The sequence below is a fragment of the Anopheles coustani genome, chromosome 2, assembly GCF_943734705.1.
Source record: "Anopheles coustani chromosome 2, idAnoCousDA_361_x.2, whole genome shotgun sequence".
Taxonomy (NCBI): Eukaryota; Metazoa; Arthropoda; class Insecta; order Diptera; family Culicidae; genus Anopheles; species Anopheles coustani.
In genome coordinates, this window is record NC_071289.1 from 70,053,235 (window position 1) to 70,080,580 (window position 27,346).

General features: G+C 42.8%; 1 protein-coding gene across 6 annotated transcripts in view; it reads right to left on the bottom strand.

Moving 5' to 3' along the window:
* Window positions 1–11,037: 11,037 nt before the first annotated feature.
* Window positions 11,038–27,346, bottom strand: part of LOC131266314 (potassium voltage-gated channel protein Shal) — a 95,519-nt gene continuing 79,210 nt past the window's right edge. For 5 of the 6 annotated variants that reach the window (XM_058268776.1, XM_058268774.1, XM_058268775.1 and 2 more), the window contains 3 exons: window positions 19,642–19,804; window positions 19,354–19,542; window positions 17,211–18,407 (listed from right to left, as the gene is read on the bottom strand). In XM_058268776.1, the coding sequence (XP_058124759.1) occupies window positions 18,180–18,407; window positions 19,354–19,542; window positions 19,642–19,804 (580 nt within the window). In that variant the 3' untranslated portion in view covers window positions 17,211–18,179. Of the gene's footprint in view, window positions 11,565–17,210; window positions 18,408–19,353; window positions 19,543–19,641; window positions 19,805–27,346 lie in introns of those variants that run through there. The other variant, XM_058268777.1, reaches the window with a different exon arrangement.

The following is a 27,346-nucleotide window of genomic DNA, read 5'->3' on the forward strand; positions in this document are numbered from 1 at the left end:
GTCTTTCTTTTTCTCTCGCACGTGTTATGTGGATGGAAACTCAGCATAATTCTATTTTCTAACCTTCAATTGTTTCGTAATGTTTGTTCAACATCTGACCGAATGATGAATGCTGTTTCATCATCATCATCATGTTTACCTATATCTCCTTGGTTTTCGCATTGCTTTCCCCCTTGCTACATAGCACTTTCGTTCTGTTTTGAATGTTTTGTTATTTGTAATTCATTCTTGTTACGGATTTAAAATGCAGTATCTATTTTTTATCTTTTCAATCAAATACTAGCTAAACGTTAATTATATTTTGTTAGGAAGACATTTATTAGGGTAACATTTTATTCATTTAACTAAAATTTTGATGAAACAGGAATCAAATATGTGACCTTTTACAGCAAAAATATTTTAATAATTTATTAAATTAAATACGATAAAGTTCTGACTCTATTGAAATTCATATTTTTGCAGTGCTAATATGTTCCTTATCTAAAAACAAGGCACATGGTGCAACTGCTGGATTCTGGGATCGATGATCCATCACCTGGAGCGGAGCGGGAATAGCGAGATTGACTGAAACCTATCGAGATAAATCGGGCCGACACATCGAGCTGAAAATTGTGGAACGATTTGGCCATTCACCGTCCGTCCGTCCGGTGTTCCGCTCGGGCTCGGGCTCGGACTGCCGGCGGCCATGTCTGGCCATAGTTGGCGAACGCAGCGGGAAGTTCCAATCCGCGTGCGCGCCGCTGGCGGTGCACGTTATAAGCCCGAAATGTCCCCGGGGCGGTGCGATCGCCCCGGGCTGGTCATATATTATATTCGCAGACGCACACCACCAAACCGTACCTCCGTCCCGCCGTCACCCTCTAGCGTTATGTTTCGCTTTCGGTTCCGGTGCAGCGAATTGTTTCCGACGTTCCGCAGCGGACCGTTGCCTTGGGACGCACGAACGAACGATGGTCTCCCGTTGCGGAGCCAACTTCGGTCACTTTTCCCCTCTCCGGGCCATCATGTCGCTTCTTCCGCTGCGAACGTGATCAACTTTAAATGGGAAGTACAAGTGCGAGCCGGGGGAGGAAACCCGCGTCGGCGTCGACCTTCAGGCACTTATAAAATAAATATATAAGTATAAAATATATTCTCATTCGCGTTTCGGGCATTTCATCATTTTCCAACCGGGCCCGCACCGCTCTCCGGTATCCCCGGCGGCAATCCCGTCGGATGCTGCGACTACTTTCCTGATGGGGCCGGTGTGTGTGTGTGTGTTTGCTCGGTTCGTTGTTTGAGTTGTCAAGTCATGTGGTACGGCGCGGACCGCGGAACCGAGGAGAGAAACTCGAGAAGCGAACGCCCGCGAGGCTTTCAGCGAAAACAGATAAAAAATGGAACCCACTTCCCTGCTCGAAACCAGCCAGTCTTAGCGAATTGCTTGCTCATGTGTTTGTGTGTGTGTGTGTGTAGAACGTATGTGCTCTCCTCCTCCACCCACCCACACACACACACACACACACACACACACACGGACTCAGGGGTGCCTGAGCGAGCGTGTCCTGCGGGCAGGAAAACTTATTCTTCTTGCCCGTTCTTTTTCTTTGCATTCCGCTTCCCCGAACGGTGCCCGGGCCGGGAATGGCCGCCGGCCAACCAGGGTGAAGAGTGTATGGAAATGTGGCCGCCGACTATGTGTGCCTGGGCCCGCGCTCGGCACGGACTCGGTGTATTTGTGCACGGTTCAGTTCCGGGGGGCAACAACGTGTGTATTTGGCTTCAGTTTGCTGCCGAGACCAAGATCGAGATCCAATCATCCATCCTTGCCAGGAACCCGGTGGACCCGGAGGACATCATCCCCCTCCCGTTGCATGGGGTCGGAAGGAGGAGAAACGATTTCAACGGAACGATAATACCGCCCGGAGTGACGAGTCTCGAGTGCTCGAGTTTATAATAAAGCTCACTCTCTTCCCAAGTCACCGGACGATTCTCTGGCCCCACTCTAGTTTGTCTGATCTTGGGTTGGAGAGGGAGGAGGCAGCAATTGGAGCAAGAAGCTTGCTACAGCTTCCGGCAGACCTGGAAGTCGATCGTTTCTTCCGGTAAACCCATTTGTATCAGCGGAGAAAGAGACAATTTCGAATTTATAAATCTTAAAATAATCCATCTAGATTTACAAAATTATTTCTTATGATCTGAGGTTAAATGAGCTGGAACAAGTCACAAAGCTATTCCTTGAAGCTTCAAGTTCAGCATTTTCTTCCAAATCCAAGCATCAGCTGATTTGCCTCTTAATCACTCATCGCAAACGTCAGAAAAAAGGACAGTGTCTCTAGAGACACCTGTTGCTGCAAGAGTTCGTGTTTGGTGAGACGCAATTTAAATAACAGACATGAGAACCTGTTGAACGTTCTGTTGTTAGTCATAAGATTTTTTCCATATCATCTTTGCTTGGGATGTGTGAGACTTCGGTTGCCAAAAGCTGGCTGAAAACTTTACTATCCTATGAAAAGGTCTACATCACACAATACAATTACGGTTGTCGTAAAATGTTCCTCCTCAAAGTAAAATCACCAAACCGTTTATAGCAGATAAAATGTTTTAATTAATTTATTTGCAATCATATTATCCGACTGATCATAATAGGGCAATACAAATAAACCGATTATTTGAATAACGCAAATAAATTACAGTGGCAAGAAAGCAAAATCGAAGGTTCATAAATCGGATAATCGTTTTACTTGCGTTAAGTTATTTTCATCCTAGGAGTTGCTTGCGACACTAGGGGTTCAGTCTGTTCAATCGGGCATTCGAAGCCGGACACCATGCCATTCACAAAAAATATTGTTTTCTATTTGTTTATACTGTAGTTGTCATTTGTTACTCTTAGTAACCTGTTTTTCATTTTCTAAAATTATTTGAAACAAAAGTTTTGAACTAAACAAAAAATTACGTTACTATTCTTCCATCACTTTCTACTCATTACTTCCACAGATAAAGCATTAGCACTAATCATTCCTGCATATTTGTCTCGAGGAAAATAAAGAAAAGTTGTCTATAAAGTATCATATCGTTATAAGTTTTGATAACAAATTTTAATGATTGTCCGACTTTGACTGCCTGCCACTGTATATACATAAGTGGTAGATCATGTTTAAAAAACTCACTGCAGCTTTAATGTATCTGAAGTACAGCAAGTTTCTGTTTGGGTTACCGAAATGTTCAATCTACGTTCAATCAAATTCACATGTTCACATGTTCAATCATTTACATTCATTGACGTAGAGTTATCTAGCAGTGCCTTTTTTGAGGAGGCTGTTCTTCACTGCTGACATAATGATTGTCTTCGGTCGGGTTTTCCTTCTCAAATTCGATAATTTCTTTCAATTTGATAAATTTTCAGTTTCAAATAAAATGGGCTCCCCTGCTTTAATTTCGAACGTAAAAAGGTGATTTCTATTTAACTTTAGTTTCGTTAATCGATTAAGATGCTTAAAATCATACGACGATAGTAGCTTGCTATAATCATGGTTTCCAGTTTGGTAATATTGGAAAAGATTCGATTTGTAATGGGTTCCGTAATGTGCACGAGATTGTTGCTTTCCATAACAAAGTGTTCAAGCAAAACCAGTCTATCAAACACTCCTATCGAGCGTTGCAATGCTGCAATGTCTGAGATAAATTTCCTTGCCATTCCTATTCTATTCAATTCTATTTCAAGAAACTTCAGCTCAAGCAGCTTAACATTCGCAAACGAAACCACTAATGAATTTGCCAATGATGTTACGAATTTGACAACATAAGCCTTGATTGATTGTTCCATTGAGGGTTGAAGCTGCGCGAAGTTTATGACGTTGTTGGTGTCATTAATGTTAACGTTTTCAAAAATAAAATCGTACTCTTCGTTGCTATTACTGCAAGTGTGTCGAGAAATATCCAGCGATTGTTGAGATTGTAAGCTATATTCTTCAAATTTCCACTTCGTTGTTGTTTGTTATTGTTCAACGATTTATTCAACGCTCCGGAGTCACTGACACCGCATTGGATGCAACGAGATGTGATGAGAAAACTGATCAAACGACGATTGATTAATCTTCGACCCTATGTCTTCTATCCGTTCTTACCACAGTGCCAAAATTGCACTCCAATCCATTGCTCATTGTCTTCATCAAATTAACATTTGAAACTGAACCGAAAGATGCTGAGATATATCCCAACTTGTTACAGTGACATCTGAAAAACAGTGCACGTTGCATTGGAAAGGCCTTTAGACCATTTAATTGACTCTCCTCGATACAAAACAATAAATCAATATTTTTCTGAACAACACAAAACATGTAATTAGAGTGTTATTCTGACCATTATGTAAATTCTAAATTTTTTAACACGGAAACTTACTGAATCTCCTTTAGTTCTATTAAAAAACAACAATTGAAACCATTTGTATTAAACGTATATTTTTGGGATTGAATTCAACATCTATTGTTTAATGATTTTTTACTGACATTGTAATTGTAACATTATTCCCATCATATATGTATTCATTTTACTAAGCACCAGATTAAAATGATACCTTTCCCCTACACAGGAACGTCAACAGAAGGCTCATCCACCTCCCGATGCAAGCTTTGGATTCCAACAGATTGTACCCTGAAATTCATTTTAAGTAATCACGTACATTTTTGTGCTACGAAAGAACATAATATGGTGAAGCTTTGCCGCGGGATATGTAAAATTAAATATTTGACGCTAATTCAACACTGCAGTCGGTAAACGGAAAGCAAACCGTGCTCCACGCTACTACTCGGTCATACGCACCGGAATGGCACATATGGAATGTAGGGGATGTATTTTTTTTAAATTCAGTCAGATGAAGGATTTTTTGTTGTTTTTGTTCGTGGAAAACCCCCACATGAAAATGCTTCACATTTGGAGAGGTTTTCGGCAGCTTGCATGAGAAAAGGAATTAAATGAGAAAATGTGCTTCAAAATTGGAATTCATCGCCTCAGATTTTCTTTCTACGAGCGAAATTTGTAACACATTTCGATACCGTCACTCTTAAGTACACTTGGAAGCTGATTGCATGCGAAGCTTTATTATTTGACATCGTTGAAGCTTATCGTTTGACATATTTGTTTTTTGTTCATTTGTTCCGTTGGAATTATCGTCTTCCAGCATCGACAATATTGCCTGTCGAATGTCGCTGGGAACATTATTTTCAATTAAGTTCCTCCCCGGAGGTTAGTAACAATTTCCCTGACAAGTATCGTAACAAGTGGAACAGTAATCGGAATGCAAAGAAAGGTTTGGAGCAAAATGGGGATCAACATCTTACCTGTTGCTTGGAAGAAACGGTATGATTCGGCTCAATCGCAACCCAAATGGAACGCATAAGGAGTGCTGATAATAATAATAAGACCGGTTTCAGAATACAACACTTTATTATCCCTTCAACTTCGATACACATCTCGTCACTTTATCCTAAGAATCTGTCAATGTATATAATATATATTCATTTTGGTCTATTCAAAACAGAATATGTACATGAAAGTTTCATTAATGGCATGCTTTCGTTCGATAGTTGGAGGCATTTAAAATTACTATGTACAAAACCATATCTGTAGACACTAACAGAACCGAGTAAGTTGTGAGACAGTAAGGACAGCTAAAAAACGAGCTAAACGGTTCGAGCACGAAGAAAATTGTGTGTATTGGCGTTGTAGCGATGACGTTTTGAATTATTTTTAACTTTAATTATTTTTCTCATCTGTGATCAAACCGGTTACCGTATGCTGCTTGAAGCAGTGGTTATTAAAAGTTGTGTTAAAAAAGTCGTGCAATGTAGGAAACAGTCGCCTTCTATCGATTTACATTCAGAAACAAGTTCTATTGCTGTTCGATACTGCTATTTTCCAAGTGTTGTTGTGTGTTGTTTTCAAAGCGGGTTTGAATGGAAAAGAAAGTTTATAAAAACATAATGTAACCAGATATTTTCGACAAAACGAAATACAAACAGAAAATTAAACCAGAGAATGAAAGTATTGTGAGGCAAAAAGCATGTCATGGCAAAAAGGTAAATTCGTATTACTCAAGCCATTCAAATCCAATCGAATGGGGTTGGCGTCCATTACCAGAACCGAAATCATTGCGCACTTTCATGTCTAGTGGCTACTGGCTGTGTGTGTTGGGTGTGTGAGTGTGTTTAATTTCCGTACTTCGTTACGCCATGAGTTTACTCCATTTTCTAATTCGGATTTTCTAGCTGTTGCTGGGCTAGGGGTTTTTGTGTGTTTTCAATGCGTTTCATTTATTAACGGCTTACCCCGGATTAGCTGCTGCGATCCGGCAGTTTTCGCTTATGACTTGTTCATCTTATTTCCATTTTCTTTTACAAAACTATCTGTAAGTATATCTAATTGGTATTCCATAATTTGCTTGCGTTCGGGATTACCGCACCGGGTCGTACTTAATTATTTTTCTTGCCATTCTTACCATCGAAAGTTGCCGTAGGTTTTGTGTGTCAGGGTGTGTTGGGTTTTGTCTGCTTGTGTTTGCTTGGGTTTTCTTTTCATTTGATCATTGTAGTATTACAATTTTTTTGTTCTTCTACCGGTTAAAACATTCTATCTACGCTCGGGTTTGCCCTAGTTTTGTTTGTTGTTTTAATGCTAATTTGCCTGCTCGCGTTATCCGTCGGTTCATTACGTGTCGAGCAGTCAATCTCAATCCGAAAACCCTCGAGGACTGACCGTCGAATGGAGTGGCCAAAGTGGAACGGAGCGCATTTGGGGGAGGAGACAGTGAAATCAGCACAGAGCAGCGTGGGAGCAGTGGCGAGCGATAGAGGAGTAATCGAGATTCTGGAAGCGATCATCTTAAAAAAAAATTATTGTATGTCAGTATAAACATAACATAAACTTTAGCATGATCTTGCAATATTTATTCGACTTTATGTTGGTGTTGGTAGACCTTTTTTCAGCATGATCCTATTCTCTTAATCAGTTTCAGAGTCGTTTGATATCGATAGTGGGTGCCCGAGAAGGTTCGGACTTTGTTTTAAAGGATCGTTTTCTCAACTCCCACTGCTCCCACAGGCTAAGACGACGCTACGTTTCATTTAATTGTCTTGCACAACACCATTACTATGATCTCGCATTGTTTGATTTATCCTTCCTAAACATACTAGTCTGCCATTTTTACTGCAATTCTGTGGCTAGTTGTTTTACTGCAAAAGGCTACACACTACACAACGGTACGAGCTATTGTGCCTAGGAGTATGGACTACCTTTTTTTTATCATCCGGTCAAAGTCTACCATTTGTCTTAGAAGAGCCGTCAAATATTGACCATCGTTATGATGGGAGAGTTAAAATATCGTTTCTTGCTTTACGTCCCTTTCGAGTACATCTCACTGTAAATCAAAATGCTGATATTTTAGAAAACAAAAACAAAAGATTCCCGCAGAATCTTTGATCATGGTTTGTGATTTGCTCTGTCTTATCAATTGAGCCAGGGCCTCGTACCCCAAACGACCATTCGATGCCACTCGGAAGCAGTTCAAACCGTGTCCTGTCAGCCACTTCCACGTCGCTCCCAAAAACGGTTTCCACGATTAATATTAATATAATACACTCATACATTCGCTATGTTGCTCCTACATCGAGCTGTCCTTCGAGACTAGTTTCCCGGTGCGTCGAAGTTGCTTGTCCCATGAAAATATGGAACCACGATCAGCCGCTAGGGGTCCGCTTGACCGGAACCCGGGGAAAACTGTCAGCAACCGTGCAGCTTTCCTGTTCATTTCTCTCTGCGTGAGTCGAGCTGCGGCGTCAATTGCATTCGCGAATTCGTTTTTAAGTTAAGTTTTGGTTTTTATCATAAAATATTTTATTACGAACGACCCATGTCTTACACGTTTTGCTTCACACAAACAATGTTACCGTACGCATACATAAATTACTGCATTTGTTTTACTGCTTCCTTTGCTTGCTTTGCAGGGTTTCTTTTCCTTCTTGCTTGCAACTTCTCTGGGTTTTTATGTTTAGAATTATTTCGACTCCCTCCGTATCCGTTGCTGCACAATCGTCAACCGCGTGCTGACAAAACGTACACCTCCCCACACCCATACGTACCATTTTATGCTACTACCCCCAACGTTTACCGCTTCTTTAATAATTGATTATAGGACAACGCTAAACTGCCTTCAATAAATCACTTAGTTAACTTACAATTATTTCATAAGTTTGACTTTTTTTTACTCATCGTTCGTTTTAAGTTTAACTGTGTGGTACCGCTTGCGGTGGTATCCAATGTGACTAGTTTCTTTTATTTGCTTGCTTTACCCTCGTTGCTTCCGTACAGCATAACATTCCGAGTCACTTTCGGCGGCTGAGTATTGTTTTGGGAGTGACTGTAGCAATCTTTATTCTAATCGTTCCCCTCGGACCATTCAAATCATCCTCTGGCAAACGGTTTTGGTTTTATTTTCTCTAGATTTTTGGGAAATTGTGACCTTATTAACTGGTTTACTAAATACAGGTTTGCATACGAAAGCTTGCGTTTTCGCTTTGTCATGCAATAGGTAGTTTCGAAAACAAAAAAGTCGTAATGCATTCCCATTCACGCCCTCTCCTCACCTTCACTCATGTGTCTGTTTGTTCGTAATTCCTATTCACCCCTTCCCAAAGTCATCCGGGGCCGAAGTTTTGAGTTACGATAAATCTGTATAGTGTTTGTGTGTGTTTGAAAATGTTCTTTATAATGTTTTTAACATCCATCAATAGTTGATATTAGCCTTACAATGTTCTCCTTACATTAAACGTTCTCATTTATTCTCTTTCTTTGTCGCTTTGCTTCCTTCCATTTTGTTTTTGTTCTTCTCCTCCGTACGCCTATTTATGTCTAATAATGTAGTTTTTCGTTTTCATTTGATTTTCGTTTGTTTTTCTTTGCTTCCTTCTCGGCATTGAATTATTCTAAAAGTGCTTTTGTTTCCTTTTCGTAACCAATAAACAACAATCACGTTACGTTACTCGATTATATAATTTTAAAGTAGTATTCACAGATCTAGCTGGAAGATTGATTTAATGCATATGATAGAAACGAATACGAGAGTTTGTTAAAAGGAGATTGAGGAACTGAAACGGTTACGTTGCAGTTGGGCCGCGGGAACCGTGCCCGCCCGCTTGCCCGGTAGTACTTTAGTGTTTCGTGACGTAGGTTGGAAAAACGATCTTATTCAACGGACATACAAAATAGGTTTTATTTCCCCCTTTGGCGCTGAATCGCAATATTGAGACAGGCAATACAAACTAGGTTTGCCGTGGGCGAGGCCGTCTGTATGGCTCTTTGCTTTTGACTACGGTTCAATTGTTAGCTTTGAATGACTGGTGTTCTTATTTACATCGTCGTCCTGAACGTCATCTAGGATGCATACTCGACAATTAGTTTAATTCGACTGTTATATCTAGCAAACATGTGGTTTGGTTTTTGTTTTACTTTGTTTTATCTTCCACTTCGGTCAGCTTTATACTTTCGCTATAAGACATTGAGGTGGAAAGGAATTTTATTGCTTCGGCAAGGGAAAAGAAAGCTTGGGTTTCTTCTTACTTGATTGAACACTGCACTGTACTACGAAAACTGAGCCATTTTTTTATCATTGAATAACACGAACTAAAACCGCTTCCTCCTACATTCCGCTAAACGATTGGGTTTACTTGAGAGGCCATCAACTACCGATCTATGTTCCATAGTTTCGTGTGTATGTTTGAGGGACATTTGCTGCCTGTTGTGGGCGCCCGGAAAAGGGGCAGGTAAGTCCTCACACTTGATATGTGATCCAGCCTCGGAAATTGGTCTGCCATACGTGATTTTACTTCTCGTACTGTGTTTGTTTTTTGTTTTTAGTATTTTTTGAATCTGTTTTCTATGTGTTTACTATCAAGAGATTCGTGACCATCGAACGTTACAGTTGTGTTACATTCTTCAATTAAGAAATCGCCCTCCTGCTTGAATGCCGGTGCCGGTTAGAGCGTGTGTTTGTGTCGGTGTTTCCTAGGTTTCATTTGTCTCCGATTTTAAAGCTATCTTGATTTTCCATACCTCGGTTTTTCTTCGCGGGGTTTTTCTCTCTTTTTTTGCCGTCCGGTAGAAGGGTAAATTTCTAAAGACTAACATTACTCTTACGTTTTATTATTACTTTTGCATTAAATTCAACGCTATCCTAAGCATGGGGTACGACCTGTTTTTTTCTCTTCTTCTGCCTTGTTTTTTTTATCTCTTACTTATTACATCTATTTGCCCATCTAGCGGCTCCTGTAGTAATGATGAACATCGTATCGCCATCTCTAGCGCGCCTCAGCCCTCCGTCCCACCCCGTAACCCTAGTTTTGCTCTCGGAAAAGGAGAGAGAAAGGGTACGCGATTGTGAGTTTATTTGTTTGTATTTGGTTGTCTGTCTGTCTGTGGGTGTGTATTTTTGTATGTTTTTATGTTTTTTTGCGTGTGTGTGTATCCGAGAGTGTCCGAGACTGAGAGAGATAGAGTTAAGTAGTGGTTAAACGTTTTTTTTTGTTCCGGTAAGTTATGGGGTTGAAAAAATACATATCTTTGCTATAACAGTAACTTTTTTCAGCTAAAAACTGCACCCGCGCAGGAATGGTGGACTAGGGTCTGTGGGAAGCATATCCGCATCCTTTTGTTGCTTCCCTCCCCCTCCCTTCCAGCGCTGTCCTTTGTCCATTGCCGTCGAGACGTCTCGATTTTGCTGATAAAATGGGTTTCAAGGTTTCGAAGTTTATAGATGCGAAGAAGTGTTAACACTGTACATTTACGTTGAAGTGATAAATTAGTTAGAGCCCATTCCTAGCATGGGGTTGCTTCAGCTAATTAGATTGTTTTATCATCTTGCTATGTTCTACGCTTGCCGGTTCTCCCGCCCTACCCCTTCCCCGGCAACCGAAGGTCCTTTCTACCAATTAACGTGAAATCAACGCTCGTTTTCTTCCTGCGAGCAAGCTCCACTGCACGGAGCAGCACGATCGCCGATCTGTCGTTGGTGGTATCCCGTAACGTTATCGCTAGTTAGATGATACTTTTAATGCTCTGCTTTTGCTTTGATTGCTGGCTGCTTTTCTTCAAACCCCCGGGGCCTGCGGGGCGTCGCTGGAATGGACTGTCGATGGTGCCTTCTAGTATTTACTTTACGGGGGTGGTGGGTGTCGACTGCCACCATTAAAAAGTCAAACCCTTCAACAGGTTTGACCCGCTCCCCGCCTCCGGGTGACGAACACTGCACTTCTGTCCCTGCTTGCCAACGGTTAACATTCGGTCTGGAGCGTGCACCACTCCACCACCGCCGCCGATTCGTCGTCGCCCGCGGATGGCCATGTCTTTGGGTCGCCGGCGTTGTCGTCGTCGTCGTCGTTGTCGGTGCCACTGCAGCGGCCCTGCAGCGCCGAACTACTGCGCTCGATAATGGGAACGATATTCTCTACGCCGGTGCGCGCAGTCTATTACGATTTCTTTCTTTCCCGCAGCGGAATATCGTCCTCCTGGCATCATTGATTCGCTGAGGTGTAGTTCTGCAAGAGCCGGGAAAGCGAGCAACAGAAAAAGGAAAGGACATCAATTAGTTTCGTTCTCGCGGGGGGGTCGGAGCGGTATCGCTTCTACCGAAATCGACACTAGGTTTTTTTTATATATATAGAGCTAGGCTGAGAGAAAGATATAGATAGAGAGAAAAATAGTGAATAAAGTGGCAGAGATAGAGAGAGTGAAAGTCGGGCGAAGAGGGAGGCTGGTGTTGGTGAAAGAGTTTACTAGAGATCGTAGGGTAAGAGATAACGGTTACTAGTGGGATTGTGGGCTATTTCTTCGGGTTTTTAAGTGACTTTCTCCTAGGGGATGAGGATCCCGCAAAGGATATAGAGCGTGATGAACTGGATAGGGTAAGATATTCTAAGGTAAATAAAAAAAAACATCTAGAGATTTGTAATGAAGAGAAAAACAACGGCAATACGAAATAAAGTGGTTCAAAAGGTTTTTCTTTTGCAATAGAAACTGTTTGTTTTTATTGTTAATGGAATGCGTGACAACTGTGTTGCTTTAATTTTGATTAATTAAATTTTGTATGATTGCTTTTGGAGCAACAAATTGATATAAAGACCAGATCGAGTGTCAATAGTTGATGCACACAAATTTTATGATTATTTTGCCTTCATTATTAGGCATCGTTTTGTTCGCGATGGAAGAAAATGTGAGTACTCTACGATGAATTTAGGTAGATACATGTTGTAATGTAATTTTCCAGAGTGTACATTTATTCCACAAGAAACTATACGACACCGAAGTGGATAGAGCACGTACAAACACAAAACGAGGGTAGAAACATTGGGAAACATCCATCAACTAGGAAGAAAGATAGCATTCACTGCAGTTCTCGAAAATGAAACAATTTCATGAAAAAGAATGTTTAAGAGCAGAGAAATGAGGGTAGGAAGAAAGAGATGCCGACAGAAAGATTGCTTTTTTGTATAGATAGAAGGTAAGGAAAGAGTGTCAAAAGTGGTATTTTTGATACTTTTAATAGCACTTTTCCATTTTGGTTTTTTGTTTTCGTTTAGCTGCCGCTAGAGTTTAGCTAAATGTGGTGCAAGCAGTTTTGTAGGAAAAAAAAGTTTTTGTTTCCACCTCTAGGAGGGTTTTCTTTGGGGGTGTTTGGTGGTGAATTGTATAATTTGGCATATAATCGGTGCATGGGAGTTGAGTATTGCAACGGTGGTTGAGTTTTTTCGTTTGTTTTTTTTTGTGGTGAGGTTTTTTATGTAAAACTTTTTACAAATATTTACACTGGAACTAGCCTATCGGTGTTTTTGTTTTTGATCGAATTTGGTTGACAAGACCAACGAGCGAAGCTGTACCCAACAGCCACAACCTAGGAAGCTTTTTTTCTAATGATTTTTCTTCGCTTTCTGCTTGTCCTAAAGCCCCTTCAGTGAAGAAAGGGGTTGCAGTCCTACACATATGCATTCCAATGCATGCCATTCTCGAGCGTCCTAATCCTAATCCTAAAAACACTTGCAGACAGAGACACGATGACATCATGTAGCCCAATTGTCGTAGGATGGTGTAATTGTCCAATGAGCTGGTAGAGGTCTCACCCGATCGGTGGAAAGCGATAATGTTGAGTGTTCGAATGCACGTTCGAGCGAAACGGTGGCCGAACGAATGCAACCGCTAACGCTAAACCACTACAACCTAGTGTCAAGCGAAAAAAAAGGGAAATACAGCGCGCGCTCGATCATTTGTTAAAAGCTCTACGAAAAGCACCCATAAGGTTAAAAGCTGCTTCTACAGTTCTCAAACTACATCTACTGCCTGTGAAGCTGGAACTTTCATCTAAACTAAATGTAGGTAGTTATAGTTGCGATCGTTGTCCGTTTTATTGGTGGATCGTTTGCGGTGAACCCAGCTCTAGACACTGCCATCGTGGAGAGGAACGACAGAACACTCGGAGTGAAACGAAAAAAGTTATTTACACAACCGATAGAAATGGCAAATAGAACTAACGTATAACATCAAACATCTAGAAGTAAACACAGGGGTAGGAAAAGTTGTTGACAGTACAATGAGAATGACAAATGAAATGAAGCTTGTTGAAAGGTGAAAAGAGCCTTTGGTACGGTATGTTCGAAAAAAAAAAAATGGTGAGTGTTGAAAGCGTGTTTTAAGCTGAGTATTAATGTTAGCCTGTGCGAATATATATGTTGGTGTGCCTCTACTTTCACATGACTCGTTCTTGAGAGTTTCATTGTTTGCAAGTTATTTACATTATTATTTATTGTGCACTTTACATGTTTCACCAGCGCGTATACAGCAGCATGTTTATAGCAGTAAGCAACCGACGGAACAATGGTTCGCCATAAACAAATCCCCGTAATCAACATCGGCAAACATCGAAACATTTCTTTCCCCCTGGCATCGGTTAACCATTTCACCGCGCTCTCCAAAGTAAATCATCAGTTTGAGCCGATCGCCCCGTTAGCTTTGCAACAGGCACTAAAGCATACTGTTGCTCCCCATTTCTCTTTACGACCTCCCGGGATGGGAAATGGGGCACCAAGTGCCCGCATAAATTTCACCTCCGAACGTGCACTAGATCCACTCCATCAAATTCGTAACAATCGATTGTACCATGGGAGGGGGGAAGCAAGAAAAAACGAATGACACATGAACACACTTTATGCATCCACCGGGGGTGCAGCGTTATCAGTAGCGCTGGTGGAAAATTCCCACACCCTCGGGATGGTGTTGGGTGAAAAATGAAAGCAGTAAAGTATTTCATACCCGGAATGGGATACGGGTCGAGGGAAAAAAATCATCGCCATGGTCGAAAGCATATTTCTCTCGATTTATTGGAGTTACGCCCGACCGAGAAGTCCAGAACGTGTTACCAAACTCCCAAAAACCAGAATGACCCCCGAAAGCGATCCATTTCCAGGGGAAATCACCGAGGGGAGGGCAGATGGATATTTTCCCATCCATCTTCCGGTTCGAGCCGGTGGTTACGAGTGATGTTTTATTATTCATTGCACATCATGCACATTGACGGTCACGGAATGCACCAAGCGCCAGGATAGGGATAACCGACCCTTCTCCTGGTCTGGTTTCAGTTTCAGCTGTTGATAGTTCGTGGGATTTTCGCACCACCGCTCCATAGAGGGTGGCCAGGATCCCCTCATAAAAATCCATCCCATCCATTTGTCATATTTCACTTATGCTCATTTCGGGCTGATGAACTCCGAACACGGCATCGACCTGGGGTTGTGCTCGATTCGATTCTTTTTGTCAACTCTACATTGGCATCGGTATAAAAATATAATGCTCGTTCCGTCGATGTTGAGGGTGGAGTGTGTATTTACAAGTGATGTATTTACAAGTGTTTCGGTTGATAATGTTTGTCTGTTTGTACATTCCGAGTACGGCCCGGGAAGTTTGCATGCATGCATTAAACGATCGGTGGCGTACCGAGCGTGACTTTCAACAAGCGATAAATTGCCACCCACCGCCCACCGGGGGGGCACCGGAAATAATAACTATCTGCGAGCACAACAGGAAGGGTGGCGATTGCCACGGTTTGCCTTTTCACTTTTCGCCATTTTGATGCGCGTTCATTTTAATCCTTTGACGTTCGATCCAATTTTTACAATGTATGCCTTTTGATGTGCGCCTCTTGTTTGCTCGCATTCTCTAGCTCTACATTTCGAGTTTGTTTTTATTCTACTTTAAAGCGAGCAGTTGGTTACACATTACATTGCATTGGCCCAGACTTTGCGCAAGTGTGATTTGAAAGATGAACAAAATCGAAACTATATACAGTACCGATCACCGAGCAACCAACGATGTTGAGTTTAAATCGGCTAAGGTCAGATAGAGAGCAGTGGAAAAAGTAATGGTGGAAAAATAGTGAATGGAAAATGGCCAACAAAAAACAAACGTGTTGTCAGTGGAAAATCCTGCCTGAGAGTAGGAGGAGAAAAACACAAACACAAAACCAACGAGTATGAAAAGTAACGAAACAAAAATGTATAAATAAAACCAACACGGAATCAGCATCCGCACGTACAGAAGTTACAAACACAGCAAACACTCTAACTCTACCTGTATCTGAAAGTCCAATCACAGATTTGGCTAACATGAGAAACGTTCATCATTATTAGTCACAGCTCACGGGAAGGCAAGTTTGCGGCGATTTGCAACGTGGGTTGTTTTTGTTTTATTCGATTTTGCAAGAAAGGCAGTTAAGAGATGAATTAGTTTCGCCATGATGCATGTACACACTGTATAACAATCGATGGGAGTGGGAGGAAGAACTCGCGTTTGTTTCCAACATGTTGGAACGAAGGAAAAGCGAAGGGTTTGGAAGGGACGACGGGGAAGGGTTGTTCGGTCGTTCTGTTTCGCATACCGGTACCTTGCAAAGGGGATGGTTTTATGTTCGAATGGTTTACTGTTTCGAATTGGGTTTACGTATTCGTACGGGGAGAAGAGAAAAAAGAAAGGTAAAAAGAAAAACATGTTTAAAAAGATGGGCCTTTCCATGTTCAAAACATATAATCGTACATCATAATTACACTTCTAATATGGCCTTTCTATGGTGATGCTAGTTTTCCACCGTCTTTTCACAATTATTTGAAGCTACAAATCTATTTATGCGAAGCTTGTGTGCATTTATTGTTCATTTCAATCAATTGCCAATGATTACAATTAGCACAGAAAGTTGTTTTTCAACTATTTTCTTCAAAATCTGCCTCCCTTACCAACACCTTTACACTATTCCTGCAACGCTATGTACAATATCCCCAATGAATGCTTTACATTGATCTAGTACCCGATGCTGTTTTCTCACTCGATGCGCTTTTTCGACGATGGCGATGGAAAAGGGTTCGAAAAAAAATGGCGCTGGGACGCCATAGACGTTGCCTTTATCATCATAGAATCACATTTAATGAACCCCCGGGACCAGGGCAACACGGGTGTGCACGTGGAACCAAGATGCACAGCTGCACGAGAAACTTTTATTGGGATCGGATAACGAAAACAGTGGAGCGAGGAAATTTGGTGGCAAATGGAAAAGCAAATAAACGCCAGCCACAGACTGCATCAGGGTTGAGAAAGGTGAAGAAAAACAGGATCCATAAAATAGAAAACATTGGAGAACAATGGGAACAGGGGGAAGAGTAAAACTGTAGTAGTAGTAGTAGTAGTAGTAGTAGTATTAGTAGTAGTAGTATTAGTAGTTGTAGTAAACACAGGAAGGAAAGGTACATCGAACACAGGGTGCACAGAATGCCGCTGAGATGGAGTTGGTGGAAAAAACTTTTTCCAATGATTTTATATTACTGATGACGATGGGCAAAAAAACAAGGATAAGACACTGAGAAAACCGAAACCATTGGGACAGCGAGAAGAAAGACAGAGTGGAAAGAGAATATAGGTACATTGGAAGGGAATCAGAACGCTTAAAAGAACTCAAAGGAAAACCAACCATCAGGGATCATTATTTTATGGTTCATTACTTGGCTGCACCACCGTTGCCTGTACTTTCGCAGTCCCCGACACCGCTCCTGTCTCCCGTGGCGTCCAAGGCCCGGTTTTCCTGTGTGGTGATGATGGTTCAAATACAGAATCAAACTCGTATGATGCTGCACTTCATGTTCGCTCCGCTTCGCGGCGAACCGTTCGGTTCTGCGGTTTTATTTTTCCATTCTCAATCTTATTTCACTTTACTGCTCGTTCTCGTCTTTTTCTGCCTCGTGTGGTCGTGCCCTAGTTTCACAAACTTAACCAACCGATCGATGGAATGAACTGTGTTTCACTAAAGGTTTTGTATTTCACCCTTCTGAAGCTAGTGTTTTTTTTTCTTCGATTTGGTCGTTTCATTTTGAAGTATTTTATATAATTAATTTTAAATTTCCACTTCCAGTCGCAAAGTACCGTTTGCTTCATTAGCAAGATGTTTTTATTATAATAAGTGTTTTTGTGTAAAATTTCCGTTGGAGTGTACTTTCTGTTGCAAGTGTATCATGTTTTGTGTGCAACTGTTTTTTTTTCGTTTTTTCTGTTTTGTCGTGGTAAACAATAATAATTCGAAGGGGCTACCGGTCTTTCGGAAGAACTAAAAATAAAAGCTACCAAATTCGCCCTGCAAAATGTTAAGTTCCTTCTCTAATTTTCTAAAGCACTTTGGTCCCCATGTTTCCAATGAAGTTTCAAATTGTGCCTTCCTGCCTTTTGTTTTGAAATGTAATGCCATCCAATAAGCTTCCTTTAACGATTGGCTTCGGATTTGGTTTTCCCATATGTGGTGTTGTTTTTCCTGCTATAACATTTCGCTTTTACTTCAATTTCATTTGTTTTTACAACCCCAACCGTTTGGTGTCTGTTTTGTTTACGAGTGTAAGTGTTGTGTGGCAGTTTTGCACGAATTAACGTGTTCGGATGGATTTTGGAGTGTCGAATAGCCGAATGTGGTTGTTTATTTTTCTCATATTGCACTTCGAACAACCTGCTTCATCCATGGAGTGCACGCTACACACGGTCTAAGTGTATGTACTGAGTATGTATGTGTTTGTATATGTGTGTGTGTATCTGTGTGCTTTCCATTTTTTAAATTTTTATTTTGTTTTCCTGGGTCTTCATTTGTGTGTGTCCTCCGCCGTCCAGGAGACGACGTCGGGGGACGTACGGCGCGCCAGTCTTACCTGATATCGCTGCGAGCAGCAACGTCCACAGCAGGACTGGAGGAGACCGGTGGCTCCGGTGGCCGTGTTGGCCGAATGCGACGGGCTGGCCATCGGGGACGGCGATCCTGGCCGCTTCGTTTGCCCATTGTACTGCGTCTCTAGCTCGACAAACTCCCGGTCCTGCGTGCGTTCATCACCATCATCATCACCATCATCATTGTCGTCGTGCATTCGGGCATGAAAGAAATCGAACCGTTCGTTAGTATATCTGGCACTTGGTGGCTAAGCGGTGGGCTACGACTTGCTTGGAGAGCCACTACGACGCTACTCCGGGCTACTTCCAACTACTTCTCATTGCAACTACTACTATAGGTAGGTTTGTTGAGGACTGTCGCATGTGACTTGTTCGTACGCACGCGTTACGTTCAGCCGGCAAAGCGCGATGCGAAGGAGGATTTTGGATGGAGTGTGAGTGGTCGGTCGACTACTTCTACTAAGCGGGTGATGCATGCATGTGGGTGGTACGGTAAACGAATGAACAAGAAGAAGTTTCGCAACAGCAACGCAAAGCTGACCGTTCCCGTCGTTCGGGTCGACGACGGGGACTCGAAGTTTGGGTGCAGTTTTCACGATTGCGGCTAGCAAATGCGCCTAGCGAGGATGATCAGTAATGGAGGCGCCCTGAATGGCGGGCAAGCATGCGAATGTACGAGCACGGGAAAGATGGCGGCATGACAAAGAAACAGAGAGGCAGCAGCACGTGATAAGACGAAATGCATTCACTCGAAAGAATGACAATGGATGAACGAAACGTGTCGCTTATCGTGAACGGTGCAGTTGAGAAGAAATATCCAAGAGGATGCAAGAGAACGGTAAAAGTAGTAATCGAAAATAGTAGTCAAGCTATTGCAGGAGGGAAATCAAACAAATTGAGAGAGACATATATAGAGCGTTGCGATAAACGAGGGAAGCACAAGAAAACAGTGCACATCGCAGACAGCGTCAAAGCACGTCGAGAAGAGATAAAGAGAGAAAGAGCGAGCGAGATATCGAGGGAGGGAGTTTTCCCCCCCACTGCAGGGTGGTTTTTCGATTCGCATAGCGGCTTAGCGTAGTGTATAGCTACCGTGGTCTTCTCCAAGCACCGCAACAGATGGTGGTGCTGTAGCTCGAAGATGTCCTCGTCGTTGTAGTTGTCGTCCAGCTCTATGCCGGACTCCTGCGCCGCTAGGCGCGACTCGGCCGCCTTCTTCTTGCTCGCGAACGCCGCACTGGCGCCCGCTTTCGCTATTCGTATTCGGGCTAGTCGTGCTTTCTACAAGTAGGCAAGGAGAAAGGTGTCGCGCGGTTAAAACACTGGCCGGCGAGCCCACGGTACTTACAGCGAGCTGTCCGAGCCCGATCGGTAGCCTACCCGTTGCGCTTTCCGCTTGTCCGCCCGCTGGTTCTGGTGGTAGATGCGGCTGAAGTTGGACACGATTACAGGTACAGGTAGCGCGATGACCAGCACACCGCTCAGCGAGCAGACGCCACCGACGATCTTGCCGGCGATCGTTTCCGGCACCATGTCACCGTAGCTGGGAAGATAGGGAGGTACAAGTATAAGTTAGTACTTTTCAACTCAACAGTTGCGAGTTCTAATGGTGTTTTCACATTTGGGAAGAAATACATTTGAATGAGTTAGCAAAGCCCAGCTAGGTGGTAGAGCATGGGAATTTGAATTCCAGGATCGCGGGTTCGGGTTCCACGTTAGACGTTAAGTCAGTGCACAGAGTGTGATTCCCTTAGTCTTATAATCGTTAATTCTCACTATATTCATAGTTATCTCTTGCTAAATCGGAGCTATACGTTATGTAAGAGTGTTCTAGCTCACTAGGTAAAGAATGAGAGCCCCTTTTCACTCGAGCAGCCCCGGAAGGGAGCCCAGCCGAATTGAAGTACTAAAACGTTCACAGTCTGGGCATTTTGAGATAATGGTTAATAAGTTTGTTTTTTTTTTAATGTAATTTATGCTATGAAACAGAAGGAATCTTTTAAATTTGTAATTTATCAACTGATGGCCTTCTAGCTATGCTGGAATTTTTGGTAACGATAAACACTTTGTCGTTAGTTTATTTATTTAAAACAAGAGTTTATGAGTTCTATATCCTTCTCGCTATTTTTTTGTTGCCCTCACTTCCTTCCTCCCAGCAAAACAATGCAAAAAAGCGAACTGAGCGGACCAGTATACGTCAGCGTATTGTTTTATATGAAAATCGCCTAAATGATGGTGTAAGCTATTTTTTGGAGCACCGAATTTCCTTGGTATGTTCATACCTGTTACATGAACTAGAATTGAGTGTAAACCAAAAGAGTGTACAAAGCCTGGAGGTTGACGTTCGTTTTATTGTCATACTTGTCCGAGCAAAGCTAGGATACATCTAGGTGATTGCTTTCTAAAATTACATGCTCAACCTCGATACAGGGAATAACATTTGTGAATTTATTTTTCCCAATTCAAATAATAATCCACAGCAAGTTTTCCATTTCAATACGCATTTTGTTTAAAATTGATTTTAGAGTATGCGTTCAGAGTGAAATAAGAGCAAAGGATGTGATTATGCTCTTGTTCCAATGATATTTTATTTATCATTGAAAATTAAATCAATAAATGTTCGCTAAGATCTCTTGTGTCAAATTGAAAATACGCTGTGTTAATGTTTTAAAACATAAAATGATGGCGTTTATTTTTGGGCACTAGAGGATCGGGAAAAAAGAGAATAGTTTTCTTCTATAAGATCACCTTCCTTGCCCAAAATCCATCACTTAATGATGCAATTGGTTAAGGCTTTCAAAAATGTATAATTATGTTAGCCAACCACAATACAAACTCTTAAAAGTAAATAAATTTCATGTGTTATCTCATTGGGATTGATGTATGATGTAGTGTTAGCAGATATAGAGTTTGATTATTCTTTTTCCTACTTCTGTAAATCTTGAGGTTACTTCTGGAGTTAATGAGACGGCGATGAATCATCATCAGAGAAGAACATTTTTAATCTCAGTCCAATATCAGGAGATCGGGTAGTATTTTTACTGATAAAAGAGCGAAGGATGCGTTTATTCTGGACCGAAGAAGTGTAGCTGGGTCGGAACTGAACTGAACATTGTAACTTAATTTAACATACAAATTTTAACGCAACAAAAAAAATCAACGTAGGTCCGTTTGTCAAAAGTCACATCATTCAAATTCTTAAAAACGGAAAAATACCATTGGTTTTTATTGATGTCGCCAAATGTTCTTCCTTTTAATTATCTCTGCTACAATTTAACCAACACGAAGCATGGACCGTCCTCTGCATAATAACAACTTCGACGCAAAGTGTGTGCGGTGCATCAGCGAGCCATCACCGTTCGACACAGCATCCACTCGTCGGCACCGACATCGTCACGGCGAGCGTCACTGCGTCACTGAAATACCAGAGCACCGAGGCCGGTGGCAGTGGGCCGTGATGGGCCTGACACAAAATGGGCCGTATCGGGCCGCGTCAGCCGGGTTTTGCAAAACCTCGTACCGATGACGCAATTGTCGGGCCGGTCTTGGGCGAATCGCGAATGTCTGGCGTCCATTTGGCCCGCTGCCAGATAAGATGCAGATGCCACGGAGGAATGAAACGCGCGCGGGGTGCGGCGAGGATGTGGGTTTCGGTGAGTAAAGTTTTCGCTACAAATTGGGTGCGCTTAGTGAGCCGTACGTACGATTGGCCGTGCGTCCCGTTTTCCCGGGTGCACGGACAGGCGCGGGACATTGGGAAAACATCAGCTAATTGATGCACTTGCAAGCGATGCCCCTTGGGTGTTGTGGTAGGGCTGGCTCGTTCGCGGTGCGGCCGTGATTGAAGTTGTTGCACTCCGGAACAATCACAACATAATTAATCTCGCTCCAGTGATACCGCTTGTTGATTTTGGCAAGAGTAAATATTCATTCGAGCGTCGACAGAAACGACGATTTACAGCCGAGAGGCTTTGCCGAGTTTTTGTGTTTGTTTTTACGAATGGAATGTTTGATGTTTGTGTTTTGCGCTCAAGAATGAATGTGATGTTTTTCATTCACACAAACCATTTTTATATTTGTTATACAAGCTCTGGCTTAGGTCTTAAACTCGCAATTTCAATTCAGTAAAACCCGGTCCGTCGTTTCACACTCGGGGGCGCCTAAACGTTTGCTGGCCTTAGGACGTAAAAAAGGAATGCATAATTTCCGGAATTATTCCGCTCGTTATCTCGTACCCTTCTATTTCCCTGGGGGGGAAGGAAAAATGCTTCCAGCTCAACTACTGACCCAACCAGGCCAATTGTAGTTTTTACTTTTTTTTCTCTTCATTTTTTCCAACAGCTCCATGGATCCGACGCCCCGAAAGCTCGTCCGGCTAATGACAGTGTCCGGCGCAGTTAACAACGAGCTTTTATTTACCCTTATCACGCATGGCCGGTGTGGCCATCGAGATCGTTCGGCTGACAGGCGACAGAAAGGTCAAGCAAAGCCTAAACCTCAACCGGTCTCGAACGGGAAGTGGGGTGTGCCTTTTTCTCACGTCTTATTTTCTCCCCAAACCCCGCCCGCTCACTTTCTCATCGACCAATTTGAGGCTCACCACGAAGGTCAAGAATGGTGGCGGGTGTTGGCGTTTCAAATCTGTGAAGCTTTTTTGGGCTTTGTTTTTTTTCTCATTTTGGTTCCGTATGCCTAGCACCTTGAACATGCCAGAGCCAAACATTACTCCCGACCGGAATAGAAGGACGTGCTAAGTTGCAAATAAGAATTAGAGATTGCTATCTTCGGGGTCATCAAATCGATAGGTTTTTTTTTCTCGTCCTCCCCAAGCCGAAGGGCAAAATAAGCTACGAAAGGTGGAAATTGTAGAAAGATATCCTGGTGTGAAAAAGTCTTCACCATGAAGTGGTGAAGTTATTTTTGGAACAGAGTTTGTTACAATAAGCATGACATGGCTTATATTTCATGACTTGAGTAAGGTATTCGTAATAAGTTGAATCCTTCCACCAATGGAGTTTATAAATATTTCATTCAACATCGTGGTATCAACTTTCTTCACTAAGACATTTGCCCATTGCTTCTCCATTCTGCACTTCAACGCTGGGGAAAACTTTCTCCAAAGGCACTTAAAACCTTCCCACAACGTGTCTCGTGGCATGGTTGAATTCCTCCATTGTTAGTGAGATTACTATTTCCATCGTCACGCTCATCATCGACCCGTGCCGGTCGCCAGACGGGAAAAAGTTTTTCCCAATGATGACTGCTCGCCCGTCTACTGTGCTTGCGATAAGGACATTAAAAAAGAGAGAGAGACTTTACAATATAATTGCACCTATAAAAAGGTTCAAGCGGTGCGGTTGTGAACTCCAAGGGATCGTTCCACTGCGAGCGAACAAATTCATTATCATTCGTAATGATACGGGCCGCGGTTTCGGGATTGGGGTTGGCTCGAAGCTCGAGGTGGTGGTGCAGGTAGTTCTATGCAGTGGCCGTACATGCACCTGCTTGCTTGAACTGCACGAAACTTGTCAAAAACAAGAAACAACTCGAACGTTGTTTCACAACCGGAAAGGGAAACTTTCGCTCAGACGATGGTGGCGTGTTGAACTAGCGTCCGGAGTTTTCTTGGACGGGAAACTTGATATGTAGCTGGATATCCGTGCCGTCTGCTAGCAAATCTTTGTGCCGTCAAGTTTGGGGTTGAAAGTTGAATTTTCACCCCATAAAGAAAAGTCATCCTTTCGACGAATTCATTACGGCAATTTTGCATGCCGTTTCGGAGTGGGTTTAAATTCTTTTCACCTCTTTAAGATAAACTATTTTTAAATAGAAAGAAAACCCAAGCATACGTAGAACTCCTTTCCGAGCCATTAATTGACAATAGCAAAGTGCAGTGATTTACGATTATGGAAACATCAATGATCCTCAGGATCTAGAATAGGAAAATGAGTAGAAACGAGGAATGAACCGAGAGTTTTCCGACTTTCTGTTGGTGCAACAAAAACGGGAAAATTGATCGTAAAGTTCGATCGGAAAGCATTGAACCACGGCAAAACCATTAGCGAACCCAAAAGGGAGAAAAATAAGCCGCTCGAGTAAAAATGCTCCGGGCCCTTGGAAACAAGAAAGTAGTGGAAAAAGAAAAACCAAGCGACCAAGCGCACGAACAAGGCCAACAAGCGGACCAATAAATTAAGGGCATTAAAAACAATCTCTCACATTCAGCGAACACAATCCGAACCCCCACCCCGGTCCACTTCCGGTGGCTTCGGAACCATAATTCAGTGGCAAAAACATGGGCCGTGGTGGACAATGAATGAAACTCTTCGCTTCGCTCATAAATCATCGATCAACAGCATTACAAATGGTCACCCATTAGGGGTTGCCATCGTTTTACGTACGCCGGACCACCGCGTTGGGAGGAAAACATAAATGACGAAAGGGTACACGACACGGAAAAGGGAAAGAAAAATGAATGCCCGCTCGCTAACTATTTCGCGACTCGTGCTCAGGAATTCGGCATAAGAAACGCCGCCGGGCGGGACACGATGACATGTCTGGAGAGTTTTCCAAAGTGAGCCATCCGAATGGTGAACCACGCCGTTGGTGGCGAAGCTTTTTCCAGCGGCAACCGGAAAAGTTTTCACACACTTTGGAAGCCCCTCCCCGCGGTAGGCTGATCCGACACTTAAAACGACACGGTACGCCTCGCTTTTTGGGAGTATTGAAAGAACTTTCGCAAAATGTGCCATTTGAGTAATTAAAATTGTCATCCAGCGGTTTCCGGCCCCGGGGTCTGAAGCTTACGGAGCTTGCTTTTCGCTTTCGTTCTGAGCGTATTTCCAGCGGGGTTTCCCTGGCCGGCGCACGTGGCAAAGTGTGAAGCCATCGTGAGAATCGCTAATGAGTGCGGCTTAAACTAATTTCGTGAAAACGAGCTCCACTTCTGGATGGCGAACTGCACGAACTAGTCATAATTCATGCGACACGTGACATCGTGCGGTTATGGGTGTTGTTCCATCGGTGCAATGCCCTTTCCAGCCAAGGTAGGGAATGTATTGGAATTACAATGCTTAGCTTTTACACGAAGCACAAAGCAACCAAGGCAAAGGGGAAACTGCTGTCAGTTGGTCAGTCAACTGTCAAAATGTGCGAAAATGTGTTTTTCGGTCGGCAAGGGAAAAATAGATGTGAAAAACATTGCGCACCTGCTGTTGAATGCGATTGGATGGAAAAATGTTGTTTGTGATGATGTATAATGATTGTAATGTTTTTTAATTCTTGTGTACGATGAATTTCATTTTTAATACTTACTATAAAATATTTTCTAAACGTCACAACATAGCTTGAATTTGAAATTTTTCAAATTAAATTTTGTTACATTCTTAACATCTGAAATCGTAAAAATGAATCGAATTTCGAACGAACTTTTCAACTCACTCAACTTGTGAATGTATTTCACCAAACGCTCGCTGTTGCGACATTTTCCCATTTCCCCCAAATGGGTGTGTTTTGCTTTTTCGTGTTTGGTTGATACTTTTCGCTGCTAGCTGTACAATATTGCTATTTTTTCGCGTTCTCTCCCCGTTCCCCAAACAAGAAAATATCATAAAACTAACCATAACCGGAGGAGAAGAGAAAAATAAAAAAACGTTTCGAAACCACATGGGTTAATGGGAATAATTTGCACGCTTTCGGCGTTTCGCCGACGCTGCCGAGACGCCAACAACTGATGGCGATGGCAGGCCCACCCTCGGGGTGAAGGCTTTGATGTGGTGCAGCTGTTTAATATGGTTTATTTAGTGGGAAAAGTTGCCACGCGGGTCCTGCGTGGTGTAATGTGGAAAACCACTCCTTTGGTGTGGGGCGAGGGCAACCCACCGTTACGGGGTGGTAAGGTGTGAATAAACTTTGACATCAGTTCGGTTTTGCGAGAGATGCGCCAATTAGGGTTCCACGATTCGCAAGTGATAGAGAGAGAGAGAGAGAGAGAGAGAGAGAGAGAGAGAGAGAGAGAGAGAGAGAGAGAGAGAGAGAGGACAAAGTGGTTCACATTTTTCCATCAATGTTGATTGTGAAGCGCACTTCGCGCATAATTAGGTCTGCACGCGCTCAGACTGCGGCAGATTGTTCATTATCGGGGGAAAAGTTTACTGATGTCGAATTTATAATTCTTTACCCTGCTGTTTAGGCAGTCCGGGTGATCCCGAACATCAATGGTTCCGATGGTCCTCCGTTCGGGTGAACGACGGACGGTTCATATGAGAAGATACCTTCCACATGTAGCAGCATCTTCCCGGGACCACGGGCCGTTCCTCCCGCATGATGCCGCAGGGCGCAGCGATAGGAAACTGTTGGAAGTTTCTGTTGTTTATTGCATCATAAACGAACATATTAGCCTAGGCGGGAACGTGGCAGCGGAAAGGAAAAGATGTTTGAGAAAAAAAAAACCCGCGACTAACGACGTCTTTCGGGGGTTTGCGTTGAAAAATTGCCTCAACTGTAGTCGAAACAATGCCTCGTCAAACTGGGACAGATGTGGACGGGCAACGCAGCAAACGCGTTGTCCAAAGTGATGGTTGACGATAAACTTCTGGACTCGCTTCGTGTTGTTCGTCAGGTAAGATCTCGCACGAGATTGGCAAACACAATTTTCAACAAAACTTCGCTAATTCCTTTTTACTGTTAAGCTCGTTTTACTTGACTTGCTTTTTAGCAACTTTGCAGCATCGCTGAGCTTTGCCCTCCCAGCGGAGCATTGTGGATAACAACCTGTCATGTTTTTCGAGATTTATTGGAATGGTAAGATTACTCTGGCGACCGAAAACGCTCCAGCGTAACGGGAAAAATCACATTTGCTACCTGGAGGCGTGTTTCATGATGGGACCATTACACTTCACCGAAGTGTCCTTCCACTCAGAAGAGCGAAGGTGACCTGCACAGCGCAAGGAATGCTAATATTTTGGCAAGAATTAAATCCGCAATCGAGATAATCGTCCAACCGAATGGGGCGCGGCATCATAATCGTACCATTTTATCGGTTAATTGAGGGTAAATAATCGTTTAATCACGACTCTTCTTTTGA